General features: G+C 30.5%; 1 protein-coding gene across 4 annotated transcripts in view; it reads right to left on the bottom strand.

The window, feature by feature from the left end:
- The window catches only part of DYNC2H1 (dynein cytoplasmic 2 heavy chain 1), a 344,715-nt gene that overhangs the window by 220,300 nt on the left and 105,567 nt on the right, over positions 1 to 18,848 (bottom strand). For all 4 annotated transcript variants that reach the window (XM_079101898.1, XM_079101901.1, XM_079101899.1 and 1 more), the window contains exons 56-63: positions 14,096 to 14,209; positions 13,517 to 13,677; positions 12,157 to 12,280; positions 11,335 to 11,456; positions 9,590 to 9,676; positions 5,435 to 5,561; positions 4,391 to 4,532; positions 3,587 to 3,696 (exon numbers count right to left, since the gene is read on the bottom strand). In XM_079101898.1, the coding sequence (XP_078958024.1) occupies positions 3,587 to 3,696; positions 4,391 to 4,532; positions 5,435 to 5,561; positions 9,590 to 9,676; positions 11,335 to 11,456; positions 12,157 to 12,280; positions 13,517 to 13,677; positions 14,096 to 14,209 (987 nt within the window). The remainder of the gene's footprint in view (positions 1 to 3,586; positions 3,697 to 4,390; positions 4,533 to 5,434; positions 5,562 to 9,589; positions 9,677 to 11,334; positions 11,457 to 12,156; positions 12,281 to 13,516; positions 13,678 to 14,095; positions 14,210 to 18,848) is intronic.

Below are 18,848 nucleotides of genomic sequence, written 5' to 3'. Positions count from 1 at the left end.
ATGCGATGAGCAGGAGTACCATCCTAAACAATCAGAATTCTTTTGTAAGATTGACATACATTCTGGGTGTAGAGGTGGAAGGAGGGTTTGACACATCCTTAATCTGGAAACATAAACTCTGATAATGGAAAACATGGAGACACCAAAAACCATTGTTAATGAAAGGGAGAGAGAACCTATCTGAGAATAAATCCATCTGTCAAGATGAAAAGAAAATTTCTTGTTAATATCTTTTTTGAATTCTGAAGCTAGCCCCAAACATCTGGATATCTCAATTCTTTAAAAGCATAAACAGTTTTTTTTTTTTTTTCTTTTTCACTTAAATGTGCTGTAATGGGTGACATAAAGATTCTTAGTTTTAAAAAAAAAAGGCAAATTCAGTTAAAGGTAGATAAAGATTGAGCTGCCTAGACAAAAATATCTTAGAGTAGTTGGAACTATTCTAAGGAACTCAGAAGAGAGATTCAAGACAGAAATACATAATATCTATTTTAATTCTTCCTTCTTTGAGTGAGGAGTAATATTGGGCAGGAAATATTTTTGAAAGTGATGACTCTTAAAATGTTAAGGACATTTCATAATTTTATTTTTATTCTTAATATCTTAAATGGGAGAAGAGCAAAAATACTTTACAAATAAAATTAAAGCCTATCTCTTTATTAGCTAAGGAGAGAGTTACATTATGAAGAATAATACAAAATAATTAAGTTAAGGGTGCACACACACACATTCAGTCCGATAAGAGGCAGTTAGAGTAGAAACTGGCGCTTGATAACTTGTGTTTGAATCCTAGCTCAACTACATGACAGCAATGGACAAGCAATTAACCCTTTGTGCCTCAACTTCCTTATTTATATAAAGGGTTACATATGTATGCACCTACTAGATTTGAGTTGATATGAGAATAATGAGTATTTGCTTACCTATGTAAATTCTTAAACAATAATATATGCACAACATAGTAATTACTAGCTAAATATTGTTGATGATCATGATGATAATGATGATGATTTATTGGAGAAATGAAGAATTTCCCTTTATGATTCATCTTCATAATTCTTTGCTCTTAGACTAGTGTCAAATTAGTTAGCATTTCCTTGACATACACCAAATGGCAGAAAGGAAAGAAAAATCTCAGAAACTTCACGTTGTTTACAGAAAACCAATTAGACACTGAACTATCCATAAACAATAAATATAAATGTCCAATGGATGTCTTCACCATAGAAAATTATATAAAATCTGATATTTATATTCATCATCTTTTCCATCTTCTTTTAGAATGCTTTTCACTGATACCTTCCACATAGTTTCTAATAGCCTTATATTCTCCATTATTCATGGAGTTGCCCAATATTAAAAAGAGCATATAATTTATCACCCATATCAAGATACTTTAAATGAAAAGAAAACTATTAATTTACACCACAGCTCAAGCAATCCACAATGGATGATCACATTAGCCAAATTTTCCTCTGTTCCTCAAAGACATAGGTTATATAAGTTTTCTGCTACCATAAACCTAATTCTTGTTACAAGGTCAAGGAAAAAAATTTGACTATTTCCTCTCTCAGAGAATACATACACTTCAAAGTTAGTGCAACCTAAATATGAGAATTTCAAGCATATATGTTAAGACCAATAAAGAAATAATTTTGGATACAAAAGGTTTTTCCTAATATCTAAAAAATTTCTGAGTAGCTACAAGACTTGAATCTGAATAGCCTCCACTGAAATGGAAAATCTCAGAAAAGTTGTACACTTGAGGAAATTTTATAAATCTCAGAATCAAAAATACATCTTCTTTATCACACCTAACCATCTTTCCTCAGAGAAGTTGTCACAGGTGTACAAGTAGTATATATTTAGAGATTTAATTTCATATACATTCATAGTATTTTAATGATTAGATGTTATAAACATGTACTATCCAATCACACCCTTAACTATAATGACTTATTTTAAATCTAGCCTACCTTAAAATTGAGATAGAATGTTGACAATAATGGCAAATTCATTCAACAAGTTCACAGATTTCCATACCCAAATTTTTTTACAAGTTATTTTTATTTTATTAAATAATTGCACATAAATAACTAAAAGGAATTCAGCAATATTAAATACAAAGTAAATATAAGTTTCTTATTAAAATTAAATTCAAAGGCAATCTGCCCATATTCTTTATGAAAGACACTCAGAACACAAATTAAGTATTTTCAATTGCTATCAGTAAAAAATAAAAATGACTATGGCTGCTTCTGGAATAAAAATAGAATTCTTAAACTAGTACTTTTCCAAAAATCTACAATTGTAATCTACAATTACAATTCTTGGATTACTGAAACGAGTATTACAAAACCTTGAGGAAGCAACAACAAATCTGATAAAAAGCATACAACGTGCTATGATGCAATGAACTTATTTATGAACACATTTAGCGTTCCAGATTTGTGGTTCCAATGGAAAAGCAATGATGAAAACTATTTAAAAAAATAAATCAAAAAACTAGCAAAATCAAATTAAAATAAGGAAAAAGTACTCAAGTTGAGGTCAGCAACTTTTCTTCTGGTAGGAAACCAATGCAATGAACCAAACTATAATCAGATGATTAACAGGCTTAATAAAACAAAACAAAGTATCCAGGAATAAACAAGGACCAAAATATGAGTCTTATAAAAGTTTATGCTACCTAAAAAGGAGAAATATTCAATGCTCATGCTTCCTCTGAGACTATGAAATTACAGAATAAGGAAATGGTATCTAGGCAGGAGGGTTACAGAGAGGAAATACAATACTATTAACACAAAATACAGGCTACTGAGAGAGAAAGAATAGAAAAAAATTTATATTATCAAGGAGGAAAAATTATCTTCCAACTTTCATATCAGAAAGGAAATCAAGTTAATGGTTAAAATCAAACTGTTCAAAGTAATGATTTTTTTGTGTGTATAGAAGCCACTGAATTTAGTTGTCACACTCACCAACAAAAAAGATTGTAATATTTTCAACTTTAAGAAAACACAAAGAACAATTTTCTAACATATACATATGGTCATCTCCAACCTAAATTCAAAAATTTAAAATCACTTTGCATAATTTTATTTTGCAACATAAAATAAAATGTAAAATTTATAAAGTCATATATTCTAAATAAGTAAATAACCAAATAAACCAGCTACTGCTATCACATTTCTATGACTAGTAGGAAGTTCTATTTACAATATTTTGCCATAAGAAGAATGCCACTTTAGGGCTGGGGTTGTGGGTCAGTGGTAGAGCACTTGCCCTAGCATGTATGAGGCACTGGGTTCAATTCTCAGCACCACATATAAATAAATAAAGGTCTAGCAACATCTAAAAAAATTTTTTTAAATGCCACTTTAGTTTATATTTTTATATTAAGGTAAAAAAAGATTATATTAAGAAGTATACATTCACTAACTGACCAAATGATTTTCATTAGCAAAATATTTTCACTTTTACATGACTAACACAAGAGTAACTGCAAAAACATAAGAATGTAAAGAACTCCTGCAGCAAACCTCAAAAGAAAACATTTCTGAGAAAATTAAAGTAAATTAATTACCTGTAATATAACAAGAGCATTTTCTATGGAAAGGTCATCAGATGGTAGGCCTTCACTTTTCCAAATTAATTGCTCACTTTCAGTACAAAGAAATCGCCTTAGATCAAATTCTGAAAAATTAAAGATACCAAGAATACTTCACTACAATAATCTCATACTTTATAAAGTTAAGAAAATAAAACTACTTTTAAAATATGAAGCAAAAGTCCTATGACAATCTTTAATTTGAAACCCATTCATCTATATTTAGCCCCCAAATCTAAGAGTTAAAAAAAGTTAAAAAAAAAAAACAAGAAATATTAGAGTTCCTACATCTCATCTTATTATATAAAATTATTGTGAAAATAAAATATGTTTAGCTGCATTCATGCAATATCAAAAATAATTTAGTGGTCTGTTACTTATAGTGATTTAGCAATAGGAGACTAGATAACAAAATGATCCCCAAAACATTTGTGAAATCTGGCAAATCTACAGTCTAGTATCCTTGTAACTTACAGAAAATTTTAACCACTGAAGAAAAGTAAAATAACTAGGCACAGTGGCAAACATCTGTAATCCCAGCAACTTGAGAGGCTGAAGCAAGAGGATCTCAAATTAGAGGCCAGCTTCAGCAACTTAGGGAGACACTGTCTCAAAATAAAAAATAAAAAGGACACGGAATATAGCTCAGTGGTTAAGCCCCTTGGGTTCAATCCCCAGTATAAATAAATAAATAATAAAATTAAAAAGTAAACTAACAAAGGTCAAATGTGCATTTTTCTAATACTAAAATTTCAAAATCACCAATAACTAAGTACAAACTTTCAAGACCAGCTGACTTGGTCCATTCTTCCAAACAGGTTTTTCTTAGACACTCAGGAGCAGCAGAAAGATATGTAATAAATGCAGCAGATAGTTGAGCTCTTTTAGGAAGAGTAGCTAATTCCTCTGTTATCTCTGCAACCTGGAAAAAGAGAGAAAGAGATGTATATGGATATGTCCTAACATGGAAGAAAATTACAGCATCACAGAATTTTGTTTATGGAAAAAATTAGATATTGGTTTAATTAAAAACCCCTTATCTATTTGAATATGCCAGTCAAATTTTTAAAATATCAACAAGATCACAGAATTTGTCATGAGTTTTTAAAAATGAAATCCTAATGTATTTGTAGAAATATACAGTTTAAAATTGAAAGTTACTAATTATTATAATGAATAATAAGCTTTCATTCTTACCACAGTTGAATATTGTGAATTTGTATCACATTATAAAATAAGATTAAAACACGGTGATGAACAAAGGTAAATAAAAAAGATAATGCATTGAGACTCATTATTGTAAGTTTTAATGCAAATGAAGCATAACAGAGCAGAAAGAGAGAGGGAAAGCCAGTTAGAGGCCAATTGGGAAAGGTTTTCCATACAATGCAAAGTATTTTCTGCTTTAACACTGTTTAAGCAGGCAGCAAATAATGTAATCAGATGAGTTTTAAAAATATATTTCAGCCAACAAATAAAGGCTAGACTGATTAAAGGGTCAGATAAAAGAGAGACAAGTTAGGATGTCCTGATAAAGGTAAATTCAAAAAAGTCTCTAAAGAAAACTAAGTTTACATCAGATCATTACCCTTCCCCTCAGCAACAGGTAACTAAAAGGGGATTTGTTTGCTTATCTAAAAATTCATTCATATAGAGATACTTTGCATTAAGATTAATTTACTTGGTGACCACATATATATAGATCACTTGTTCAAAGCTAGCTGCAAATTAATGATATGTGTCTTTTACTTGTTTTAACAAATACATGGCATCATACGTTTCCTGTGTCTTTGAGACTCTTTATGACCCTTCTCTCCAACAAACCTGGGCATTCCATCTCTTATGTTCTCTATCAAGCTGATTAATTAAGACTTCTGCAGCTTTGATTGTTTCCTGTGCTTTGCTAACTTCAGCTTCAAGTTTGGCAGCTTCTGAAGTCCTGCTCTGAAATCTAAAAAACATTTAATTAAAAACAAGAAGAACTTAAGAAATATTTAATGAAATTACCCTTGGATAGTTAAGTACACATTTAATAATACTGACAATACTTGTGAAAAATACATCATTAATAAAACAGACAAATTAAACAATAGGTATATTAAAACCTATCATTCTCTACCTCAAAAAGCCAGACAGATACACCATACCCTTCTACATTTATGTACATGTTTGGCATTCAAGACCCTGTCCAAAGACTGATTCAATCTATATTTCTAGGTTTATTACTTGCTATTTCAGTTCACCAAAGTATATGTCAATATCTGAAAAAAAAACAATCAACATTATCAGAAAATGCCCTATTCTTTGTCTCCTGTGTTCCTTAGGATGTTTTATTTGCCTATACTATTTTCCAACCACTCCCTTATCCCCTCAGTCAAATCCTCTTAAACATCTACTTGCCAAAAATAAAAGTACAATTTCAAAATTCACCTCAAATATCCAATCCATTTTATATATAATCTCACCCTCAGTGCCCATTTGCCAAAGTTTATATAACTCTCTTTTTAAATTGTTTTCCTTGAAAATATTTGTACAAGTATGTGCCTATAACATGCCCAGAATTGTATCAAACATTTTTTTTAAATAACACCTCATTTCATTCTTCTGACAACAGTTCAAAATAAAAGCATTACATTTCTCATGTTATGGATATAGGAATTTAGACCACAACAGATTATGGCACAAAGATTAACTAATCATAGTAGAGCATCTAAAATTCACATACAGATGTATCTGACATTAAGTTCCATACATTTTATGGTACATTTCACTGCCTTTCTAGCCTCTTCTTTCTTTACCTAGACATAAGACTCTAGAACTGAGCTGTTCAATAAGGTAGCCACTAGTTACATGTGGTTATTTAAGTTAATTAAAGATAAGTAAAATAAAAAATTCAATTCCTCAGTCATATTACACACATTGCAAGTACTCAGTGGCTACATATAGTTATTTGCTACCATGCTGGACAAAGTATATTATAGAATACTTCCACCATATCATAAAGTTCCACTGGATTTGCTGGTCTTCAGAAGCTGGAAACAGAAAACTATATCTTTATTCACTGCATAATTCATACTATATCTTGTGCCTGGTTCTACACAGATACTTAGGTTAAATCAATTCTCCTACTTCTGAAAAAACTGTATAGAAATTGCCAAGCATCTCCTTAACTTTGTCAGGTTATAATTAAACTTGATAGATCATGCTTATTTTTAAAGTCCCTTATTCTTTGTTAATATATAATAAAATAAGTATCACAGCCTACAGTAACAGTATGGTGATAAGTAACATCCTGGTGATCAGCATTATACTCCATTCTTGATGAATGATTATATAATGGAAAATGTAATTTGCTTCATTTAAATTTCGCAGCACTACTTTAAATAAAGAGATAAATATATAAAGTGTCTAGTACAATAACTGAAACAGCAAGTGACTAATATATGGATTGAAAACATTGCTACCATACATCAATTACTTAATAAATATTAGAGAATTAGCTGGCTATTAAGTATTGACCATGAGCTTGTGACACTGAAAATGATATATTGATTTTCTTTATACTTATCTACTAATACCTGGAAGAAAATAATGTGATTTCTTTCCTAAATTTCTAAATAAATATTGTTCAGGAAAATTGAAAACACTGGATTTATAGATTTAAGGTTTGATTTTTGATTTGCTTTTTTCTAAATAATATATATATATTTAACTTATAGAGAAAAAGGACACATTGTATATTATGTGTGTGTATATATACACATACACACACACAGAGAGAGAGAGAGGAAGGGAGAGAGAGGGAGAGAGAGAGAGAGAGAGAGAGAGAGAGAGAGAGAGAGAGAGAGAGAGAGAGAGAGAGAGAGAGAACAGTTTCCTGAATGTAGAAACAAAAATTCACAGTTTTTATTTGATAAATTTCTTTCCTGGTATAATACTTCTTTCTTCCATGACATACCACTTCAAAAAAAATGTGTAGTATATAGATAAGTAGTAGTGTCATAAAACTGAAAGCAACCATAACACATACTATATTAAATCGTATATTCTCCAGCTTTCCAAATTTTTGCAATTATAAAACAAAATGTTCCCATATTTATAATTCTCATACTCAATAGCAATCACAGGGACCCAGAGATACACAAAAGACTCTAAGACTAATTATATTGACAAATTATCCTTAAACATAATAATTGCATAAAGAAATCTTTTTTTCAACACCAAGCAGAAAAAATTTAAAAGGGCAGAATTTTTTTAACATGATGACATATTTATAGAAAAATGTGGTGATAGCATCATCTGATATTAAGGACTAAAATTTTAAAGTCAAAATAAAAAGATAATGGAATGTCAAATGCAAACACTCCCAGCATTAATTCATGACATTAAATTCTTCTTGCTCAATTTTTCACTAGTACTTGAGGAATATATGTAACTGTAGCTACCTAAACAGAGACAGAAGATATTTATTCTCACCAAAAATTTTCTTTAAAAAGAAGTACCTTCTTTACAGAATAGAAGACACGGAGGCAAACCCAGACAGCTACAGTCATTTGATCCTTAACAAAAGTGCCAAAAAACATGCACTGGAGAAAAGACATCCTTTACAACAAATGATGCTAGGAAAACTGGTTATCTACATGTAGATTGAAACTATATAAAAATCAATTCAAAATGAATCAGACTTAGGAATTAGATCAGAAACTGCAACTCCTAGAAGAAAAGATAGGGTCAACAATGCAACATAAAGTCACAGGTAATTACTTTCTCAATAGTACCTCTAAAGCTCAGGAAATAATGCCAAGGGCTAATAAGTGGGATGGCATCAAATTAAAAAGTTTCTGCAAAGCAAAAGAAACAAGTAGGAATGTGAAGAAAGAACCCACAGAATGGGAGAAAATCTTTATTAGCTACTCTTCTGACACAGGATTAATAAGAATATATAAAGAACTCAAAAAACTTAATACCAACAAATCAAATAACCCAATTAATAAATGGGCAAATAAATTAAACAGGTACTTCTCAAAAGAAACACAAATGGTTAACAAATATATGAACAAATATTCAACATCATTAGTAATTAGGGAAATGCAAATCAAAACTGCACTGAGATTTCATCTCACACCAGTCAGAATGGCAGTCATCAAGAATACAAATAATAATAAATGCTGAAAAGGACGTGCAGAGAAAGGAATAATACACTGTCGGTGGGATTGTCAATTATCACAACCTCTAAGGAAATCAATATGGAGACTCCTCAAAACCCTAGGCATGGAACCACCACATGACCCATCTGGACCACTTCTTGGTGTTTGTCCTGAAGAATAAAAAGTCATCTTACTATAATGACACATGCATTCCCTATGTTTATAAAAGCACAATTCATAATAGCCAAACTATGGAAGCAGCCTCAGTGTCCATCAATTGATGAATGGACAAAGAAAATGTGGTATCTGTACACAATAGTGTTTTATTGAGCCATAAAGAGAAATGAAATTACATCATTTGCAGGAAAATGGATGGAATTTGAGACCATCATGTTAAGACAAATAAGTCAAACCCAAAAGGTCAAGGGTCATATGTTTCTCTCATATGTGGAAGCTAGAGGAAAAAAGGAAAAGAAAGGTAGGGGTGAGTCTCATGAAAATCAAAGGGAGATCAGTAGAAGGAATGAATCAAGGGGCAGGAGGCAGGGAAGGAGGAGAAATGTTGGGGAGTGATATTGCCCAAATTTTCTTGTTATATTATTGTGAGCATGAACAAATATGTAACAATATTATGTATAACCATAATATACCAATGAAAAACTGTGGGAAAAAGTACCTACCTTCTCTATTATTCTATATCCTTACCATAATTAAAGTGATACATTACAAAAAGAAGTAAAAATAGCGATTACAATTAAAATTTTGAAAATTAAAAATGTTAGTTGAGGCATATGTTTCAAGTATTCAAAATATCTTTCAGAATTTAACTTACTTCTCTTTGAGTTCTGATACCTTTTGACCAACAGAATTAAGAAGCTCTTCTAGTTTCTTTTTTCTGTCTTCAGTTTTCTTCAAATTCCTAAAATATAACTCAATATTATAAAAGTCACTCTATTTTAGATATCAGTATTAAAACAGCAATAGTACTTTTAAATACAATCTTGCAGTTAAAACAACACAATGAAAACTATCAATAGTTATATAATGTAACACTTTTGCTTCAAATTAAATTTGAAAAACAATGTTAAAATTAAAAGTTCATTCTTTGATCCAACCATACTTCTAGGAATCTATATTTTAAAATGTTTGTGCAAGCAGACTTCTGGACCAAAAGGGTAGTCTAAACATATTTATCTTCTCTTCTTTCTGAAACTCTATTAAATAAAAAAAACATAATTTTAAAGAGTTATATATGACAAGGATAAAGAGAATAAGTAGGGCAATGGAGGAACATTAATAAAATTCTGAAAAGCAATAACTGACAAACCAGAACATAAAAACTAAATGACTACAGAAAAAAGGTCTAAAAAAAAGACAGAATTCCAAAATGCTCAGAAAATGTAGACAACAGATACTCCTGAATCTAACAATAAAACTAAATACAGAAGTTTAAGAGTTGATACTACAAAGAGTTTGACCTCAAATTTTCTACCTAATTACAAGCAGACTTTCTCTAAAACCAAACAGAATGCTGCAATATCAGCTTATATTCCAAACAACTCCATCTACCCCTACACATAAACCTCTGAAGATTCTTTGGAGAAAAAAATTGAATGACAACCTCCTTCTAAAAACTACCCAAGACAGGGAAGGTACCTTCTAAAAATCAACAATTAAAAAAATATATAGTCTCTTTTTTTCAACTATAAATCATCTTGTCTGAATAGAACTTTAGCAGTCACCTTAAAATCAAACTAATTTGGGGACTTGTTTGCAATGTCATATTTTTCTTAATTTCTTAAAGCTACCTTGGGTGGTAATTTTACTAATCTACAGCCCAAAGCACCCCAAATGACACATAAGTACAAAAATAAACTACCAATGAAAAAATTCAATAAACTTTCCCAGAATGAATAAATGAATTTCAAAATTTAAAGTGGACAGTAACTACCTACCACCAAGAATTGTAAAATTTCACAATGTTAGAAACTAAGATCCTATAATCTTTCAGAGAAAAAAATGTTAGTAGGTAATGTGAAAAACTGAACAATCAAGAACACAACAAACCTCAGTTTACATTTAGAACAAAGGGGATAAAACATAAGATTGACTTAGTAGCAATAGCCAATTGGACCTTTAAGCTCAAATATTAAATCATTAAATCTTCCTACTACATGACCAGAAATTGTTTTGGAAAACATATTCTAAATATAGAACTTAGATGAAGAAAACCAACACAAAAGCCCTCAATTCCAAAATCTTCTTTTTTTAATTTAATGTTATTACATTATAAAACTCTGACTCTAAAGGAATAACATCCTTCTAACAACATAATCACAGAGATAAAGTGATTTGGTTCTGCTATCTGTATCCTTCTAATCTCTTTCTTCTTCAATCTGTTTAATTTATAATTTATATTTAATTAACCATTTTAAGCTTTAATATTATCAGCTGCTTTTTTAAAATAGAGGAAAAAATGAATACATTATTAATAATAGAACAAATTCATAAAATTGATGAAAACGAATGTTAGAATTATATATACATATATGTACATATATATTATATTTCACTTACGATACTAATCCTGCCTGTTCAGTTTCCAAAGGCTGAATTCGTTCCAAGACATGGGAATACTGTACATTGGCTTTAACCCAGGCAGCCAAAGGCGCAGCTGCAGTACTGGCACGTTTAGCATTCTAAAAAATTCATTAGATGTTATCCAATATCCTGACATAATTCTAAACAAATGCAAAGTTCACTTTAACGCATTTTTATTTAGGCATTTATTTAAAAAATTAAACTAAATAATGAAATTTTTTATTTATAGTTAAAATAAAAATATAGTGAACTGGGCTGGGGTTGTGGCTCAGTGGTAGGGCACTTGCCTAGCATGTGTGAGGCACTGAGTTCAATTCTCAGCACCACATATAAATAAGTAAATAAAATAAAGGTCCATCAACAACTAATAAAAATATTTAAAAAAATATATAGTGAACTGCTATTCTGATTAAGAGGAATATACATGAACTCTACTTTTAGTTAAAAATAAATCTTGAACCATATAGAATCTTTAGCATAAGATTTACCAACATAATTATGATGATTTACCAACATAATTACTCCATTGGTCCCAATTATAATGAATAAATATGCCAGCCACAAAATGTTCAAGCATTATTTTTCTTCTATGCATGTGATACATTTTTAGTAGATAAGAACAATTTTGAAATCATTAGTATTGTCATAGAAGATGTAAATAACATTTTGAATAAGAATCTAAAAAAACACAAAAATCATAGAATTTAAAGTGTTCACTGAAATTTGATGCAACTATCCTAACACAGTTATCTGTTATTATTTGATAAAAGAATTTATGATATAACTGTTTAAAATTACCTTTGGATCAAAAGAGCCTTTATTTTTAAAAAGAAGTTCCTCAACGCTCTCTCTTATTTCCTTTGGAATATTTCGTGCATCAAAGGTTGCTATGTCTTCTCTTACACCTCTTTTGGCAAGAAAACTAAAAATAAAACACAGTAATTCAAATAAGACTAAGTGAAAATTGATATTTCTGAAAATAATCAATATAAAAAATGATGTATGTAATACTTTTAATGTATTAACAAAGAATAGGATATTAAAAAATTTAAGCTTCTAATAGATATCATTTTTTATAGACAGCAAAGACAAACTCTCTTAAAACAAAAAAACATTTAATGTCCTATGAAAAAACTAGAGCAACAAGTGAAATACCAGAATCACAATCTTTTTTTTTTTTTTTTTTTTTTTTTTTGTGGTGCTGGGGATCAAACCCAGGGTCTTGTGCTTACAAGGCGAGCACTCTACTGACTGAGCTATCTCCCCAGCCAGAATCACATCTTATTCCACCCACATCCTTACGTGTGAACTACTAGGTGTCTATATGCTCTATGATAACACAAGGAAATATTCTGACTGCTTTGTAAGGTATTTTAAAGTATTCCCTCATCCTAAATTTTCTCTCCTATTACCAGATATAAAAAACACTCTTTACTATCAACCTAAATCCAAACATAAAACTTAATATGAGCACAGGACATAGCCAGCCCTTTGCAAAAGACTTTTAACACATCAGGACTAGCTGGGTAATTTAGTCAAGTCTAAAGAAAACAAGTTTAACAGTTTGTCTTACAACACATTTTCCTCTCTCTGATCAAACAATAAGGCTTATACTACTGGCATCAAATAAGAGTGTAATGAGAAAGCTGAAGCTGCATAGCTCCATGTTCAGTTACCACTCACCCTTTTCTAGTTTATGTCACTCATATTATTGATGGTTTCCTTCATCCTCCCTCTCTTTCCCTCATTCTTTCAATCTCCTGCCCTTCTGTCCCCACCTCAGCCCCCAAACTACTAGACTAATGACTGTATTTTCTCTAAGTATAAATCACACTAAAATAACAGTGCTCTCTACTATGTAGAGATCCAGTAAAGTATTAAATTTAATGAGACCTTCTGAAAGATTCTAAGGCATTCCTTTCCTCCTCCTTGGATATTTTTGATAATCACTTATGGAGGAAGCATACATAGATCTTGAAATATGATTGCAGAGAACACCTTGAAATTTCAGGGCAAGGTATATACCCATGTATTCAGATAAAAGAAGTTTGAGAAATTTAAAAATGAAATATTAAGAACTATGAAAAAGTTCATAGTTCTATGAAAAAGTTCAGTGATTGATTACTGAAATACCATTTTCACAAGTTCAAAAACTTACCTTTTCATGCTCACCCAAGATGTATCAAAGATACCCATCAACCTTAAAACTCCTTCAAGAATGTCTCGGATTACATCAGGTGGCATGCGTAGTGAGCGAATTTCTGAAAGAGATTCTGGCTTAATGTTTCCCACTGCTAGTTTAGCTTCATTCACTAGAGGCTAAAAGAAAAAGAAAAGGTCACCTTATTTTCAAAATATGTATTTTAAAAAATCAATAACTTTACAAATGATTTTTTTAGAACTAGGTAGGTAATTTAGTCAAGACTGAAGAAAACAAGCTCATTGATTTGTCTTATTTATCTACAATATATTTTTCCCTCTGCAAATAATAAGACTTATAGAAAACAAAGGTTATTTTTAATTTAATAAAAAGGTTATTTTTAATTTAATTTACCATTAGTTAATTCACTTGCTTTCCCTGGCAGGATTTGTTTTTTGCTTTTTATTTTATAAGTAATATTCTGGCTGAAGGCCACATTTGATAATACTACTAGAAAATAACTTGAACAATGTTTAAATTCCTACATACAAATGGTAGTCAAATGTGTAAACGGATCTTCAAATGTTTTTCGCTCACCTGTACTTCTTTTAATTCATCATCAATTTTATTTTTTCTTTCTTCAATTTTAACAACTTCTTCTGCTATTCTGTGCTTCAACCTTTCAAGTTCTGTCTTCTGTTCACTAGCATCCTATAGGAATATTTATGAGACATTCCAATCAATTTTAAAACACTAAATATTTAAAAACAGGATACCAAGAATAACTTATTTTAAAAATATACATTTTCTATTAAAATTCCTTCTAATATTCATTTGGAATCTATGTCATGAGAATTTTCAAAATACCCTACATTTACCAGAAAGATTTTTATGCTTCATTTCAATTTTTTAACTTAACAAAGCAATAAGTTCTCATAATACAAAATTTAAACAAGTCAGAAATGCATAATTTTAAAAGGCATTATATTAAAACACATATTAGACTTGAAGCAATCATGGAAGGTCAGTATTATGCTCATTTTATAAATGAAGACACTAAAAATAAAAGTCTTTAATTCTAATATGAGATGAATAATTCTTCCAGAGTAACTTGTATAATAAAAGACTGTTTCTGTACTTTTATCTTAGACATAAATTAATTGAAATCAAGATATTAATAAAACGATGGCAAATAACTGGGGGAAAAATGAGAAAACTTAAAGAACAATAAATTATGCATTAATATCTCATGACTTCTTTGTTCCTGAATAAAAAAAAAAAACAATGGTGTTCGATCCCATAATAATGAAAATATTAGAGTATTATAAATGTATGTTTGGGGCTTATTTATATTACTTGAAAACCAAAGAAAAAAATTCATCAAAAAAATCTTCCAAGAGTCCTTACAACACTGGTTATAACACTGGTTATAACACTGCTTATAACTAGATTATAAGCATTCAGGGAACTTAAAACCTACTAATACATGATGTCCTACTGACAAATATATTGATATACTTAATCTGAGTGCAACCAGGACTCTACCACCAAAATCTATCACCACAATTAAGAATCCTGAGTCCATCAATTTTTCCCCTGTCCTATTCTAAGCCTCAAGAATGTTATACATCAGCCCATTTGGAATTTTCCACAATTCACAAACATTTCTACCTTTGAACTTCTGCTACCACTTCTCAAAAAGTGAAGTTATTCTCTTGGACATCACTATCTTTCTTTAAGGCTTATGTTCCTTCATATCTTTCTCTTCCAACTGGAAGCTATCCCTATTGTGAGTTTTTATAGCATTTAATCTCTACCCTTCTTTTGTAACAAATCTAGAATTGTAACCTTTAAAAGTTGCAGTTTGGTGTTTAACCTATATCTCTGAACAGTACTTCATTCCCCACCCCTACAAAAAAGAAAAAAAGCCTATCTGCTATCCTAATTAATTAAGCAAAATTATTAATTTATGAGATGCACAGATATTCTCTTGGGTCTCTACTAGGTAAAACAATCAGCTATAGTCTTAGAAAAATTCCTTCTTAGAACAATTCAAAGAGCAGTATAGACCTAATATGTATTATTAATATAAACTAGGTTGAGACTATACAAGGAACCTAAGTGCTAAATAATTTCCTTTTATAAACACATAATTATCAACAGTGTTGTTTTTTATTTAGTCTTTATTTTTGTATATTTCAAATTACTCTTCTAAGATAAGAAGTAATAGATATTTAACAATAAAAAGGGCTGGCTGCTCTTAATAATATGTTAATTTGGTTCTAAAATACCTTGAGAAAAAATTAAGACAAAGTTTTATGGTATCAAAATTACATTTATAAGTCTGATATATTTATTTCCCATGTAATAACCACTAACTTGATTTCTATCATTACAGTTTTCCTATTTCTATAATTCCATACAAAGGAAGTAACATAGTATGTAATTTTTTGTGTCTAGCTTTTTTCACTTAGCATAATGCCTCTGAGATTTATCCTCATGTTATTTCCATTTTTCTCATTTACCAACCTAAAAGTGGGATCGCTGGGTTATATGGGAATTTTATATTTAACATTACAGAAAACTGCCAAATTTTTTAAAAGAGGCTGTACCATTTTGTACTTCCTCCTTCAATTATCAGAATTCCAGATACTCCACATCCTTACCATAACTTCATATTATCAATCTTTCAATATTATCCGTTCTAGTGGATGTACAGTGGCATCTGACTAGGGATTTTATTTTAAATTTCCCTCATGACTAATGATGTGGAGCATGTTTTCATGTTATTACCCCTTCTTGTGTACTCTTTTGTGGAAGTGTCCATTCAAATCTTTTATCCTTTGTTAAACTGAATTTTTTGTTTTACAATTATAAAGTTGTTTAACACATGTATTCTGGATGCAAATCCTTTATCATATATGTGTTTTGGAAATATTTTCTCCAAATCTGTGGTTTGTCTTTTCATTTCAGAATTTATGTAAAAAGAGAAGTATTTTTTAATTTTGATGAAATCTAACATCAATTTTTTTTCTTTGCCTATTTTGGTATCACAAATAAGTCTTTGCCTCACCCAAGCATAGAGTTTCGCCTATGTTTTTTTCTAAAATTTTATAATTTAGGGCTATAGACTTAGATCTATGATCTCTATCAAGTGAACTTTTGTATAGGTTACAAGATAAAGAAATCAAGTTTTTTCTCTATATATGAATATCCAAATACCCAACACTAGTTTTGAAAAAGACTATCCCTTCCCTTTTTATTTGTCATTTCTATATAAAATCAATAGACTCTGTATGAATAGGTCTATTTCTAGTTTCCATAGCATTCCAACAACCTCTACACCTAACTTTACACCGATATCACACTTTCTTAAATGATACTTTAACTTTATAGTGAGTCCTGAAATCTTAAGTACTCCAACTTCATTATTTTTAAGATTTTTGTGCCATGTACTTTTTAATTAATGTGAAAAATATTCGATTTTAATAACATTAGACTAGTAGCTAGAGACTGGGTAATAATCACCAACATGGACACAAGTAAGCATATTTGAGAAAGAGTCAAGGAAATAAAACAATTTAAAGATTTACATTACATATAAAGGATGGCAGAAGTCAAATATGATGTATAAGTTTTGTCTTAAATAATTACTTATAATAAGCTGCCACAGCCTGAAGAAATATAAAACAGAAAAATCATGAATTAACTTTCCAAACTGTTTCAACTTGCAATGTCCATAGAACTTCCAAAAAGATATGTTTAACAGATAATTGAATACTTGAATCTGAAATATCTGAGCTAAGAAATATGTCTGTGCTAAAGAATGAAAAGATGGATTTGGTAATAGTCATATGTGGTTGGTAGTACAAAGCAATATAATGGAAAAAGCATTCTGAGAGAATAAACAGACATAAAAGAATACTCAAAGTGGATCAAAGATTTAGGCACGAGTACAGAGATCTTGCACCCAACAGAAAAAAAAAGTAGGCCCAAATCTTCACCTAGGATCTGACTTCCTTAAACAGACTCCTAAAGGGACTGGGGTTGTGGCTTAGTGGTAGCACATGTGAGGCACTGGATTGGAAACTCAACACCACATAAAAATAACTAAATAAAATAAAGGTATTGTGTCCATCTATGACTAAAATTTTTTTAAAAAGACTTATCTCACTTAGCATGATATTCTCCAATTTCATCCATTTGCCTGCAAATGCCATAATTTTATTCTTCTTTATGGCTGAGTAATATTCCATTACTCAGTTTCTTTATCCATTCATCAATTGAAGGGCATCTAGGTTGGCTCCACATTCTGCCTATTGTGAACTGAGCAGCTATGAACATTGATGTGGCTACATCACTGTAGTATGCTGATTTTAAGTTATTTGGTTATAGGCCAAGGAGTGGGATAGCTGGGTCACAAATGGTAGTTCCATTCCAAGTTTTCTAAGGAATCTCCATACTGCTTTCCAGAGTGGCTGCACTAATTTGCAACCCCACCAGCAATGTATTAGTGTACCTTTTTCCCCACATCCTCGCCAACACCTACTGTTGCTTGTATTCTTGATAATCACCATTCTAATTGGGGTGAGATGGAATCTTTGGGTAGTTTTGATTTGCATTTCTCTTATTACTAGAGATGTTGAATATTTTTTCATATATCTGTTGATTGCTTGTACATCTTCTTCTGTGAAGTGTCTTATTCGTTTCCTTACCCCATTTGTTGATTAGGTTATTTGTATTCTTGGTGTAGAGTTTTTTGAGTTCTTTATATATTCTGGAAATTAGTGCTCTATCTGAAGTATGTGTGGCAAAGATTTTCTCCCACTCTGTAGAATCAAACACCATTACCCTATGTAAATGTATGATTACACAAATGGTATGCCTCTACTTCATGTACAGAGAAACAAGATGTACCTTATTTGTTACAATAAAAATAAATTTAAAAAAAAGAAAGAAAGAAATTAAGAAAAAAAAAAGACTCCTAAAGTACACAAAGTAAAATCAAGAATCAATATATGGGATTGATTCCAACTAAAACGCGTTTTCTCAGCAAAGGAAACAATAACGTGAAAAGAGAGCCCAGAGAATGGGAGAAAATCTTTACCACATGCACCTCAGATAGAGCATTAATCTCCAGGATATACAAAGAACTCAAAAAACTCAACACCAAAAAAACAAATAACCCAATCAATAAACAGGCTAAGGAACTGAACAAGTACTTCATAGAAGAAATATGAATGGTCACAAATACATGAAAAAATGTCCAACATCTCTAGTAATTAGAGAAATGCAAATTAAAACTATAGTGATATTCCATCTCACTCCAGTCAGAATAGCAATTATCAAG

The sequence above is a fragment of the Sciurus vulgaris genome (genome assembly GCF_902686455.1).
Source record: "Sciurus vulgaris genome assembly, chromosome: 11".
NCBI classification, from domain to species: domain Eukaryota; kingdom Metazoa; phylum Chordata; class Mammalia; order Rodentia; family Sciuridae; genus Sciurus; species Sciurus vulgaris.
The sequence above is the reverse complement of the archived record's forward strand: the minus strand, read 5'-3'. Positions and strand labels throughout refer to the sequence as shown.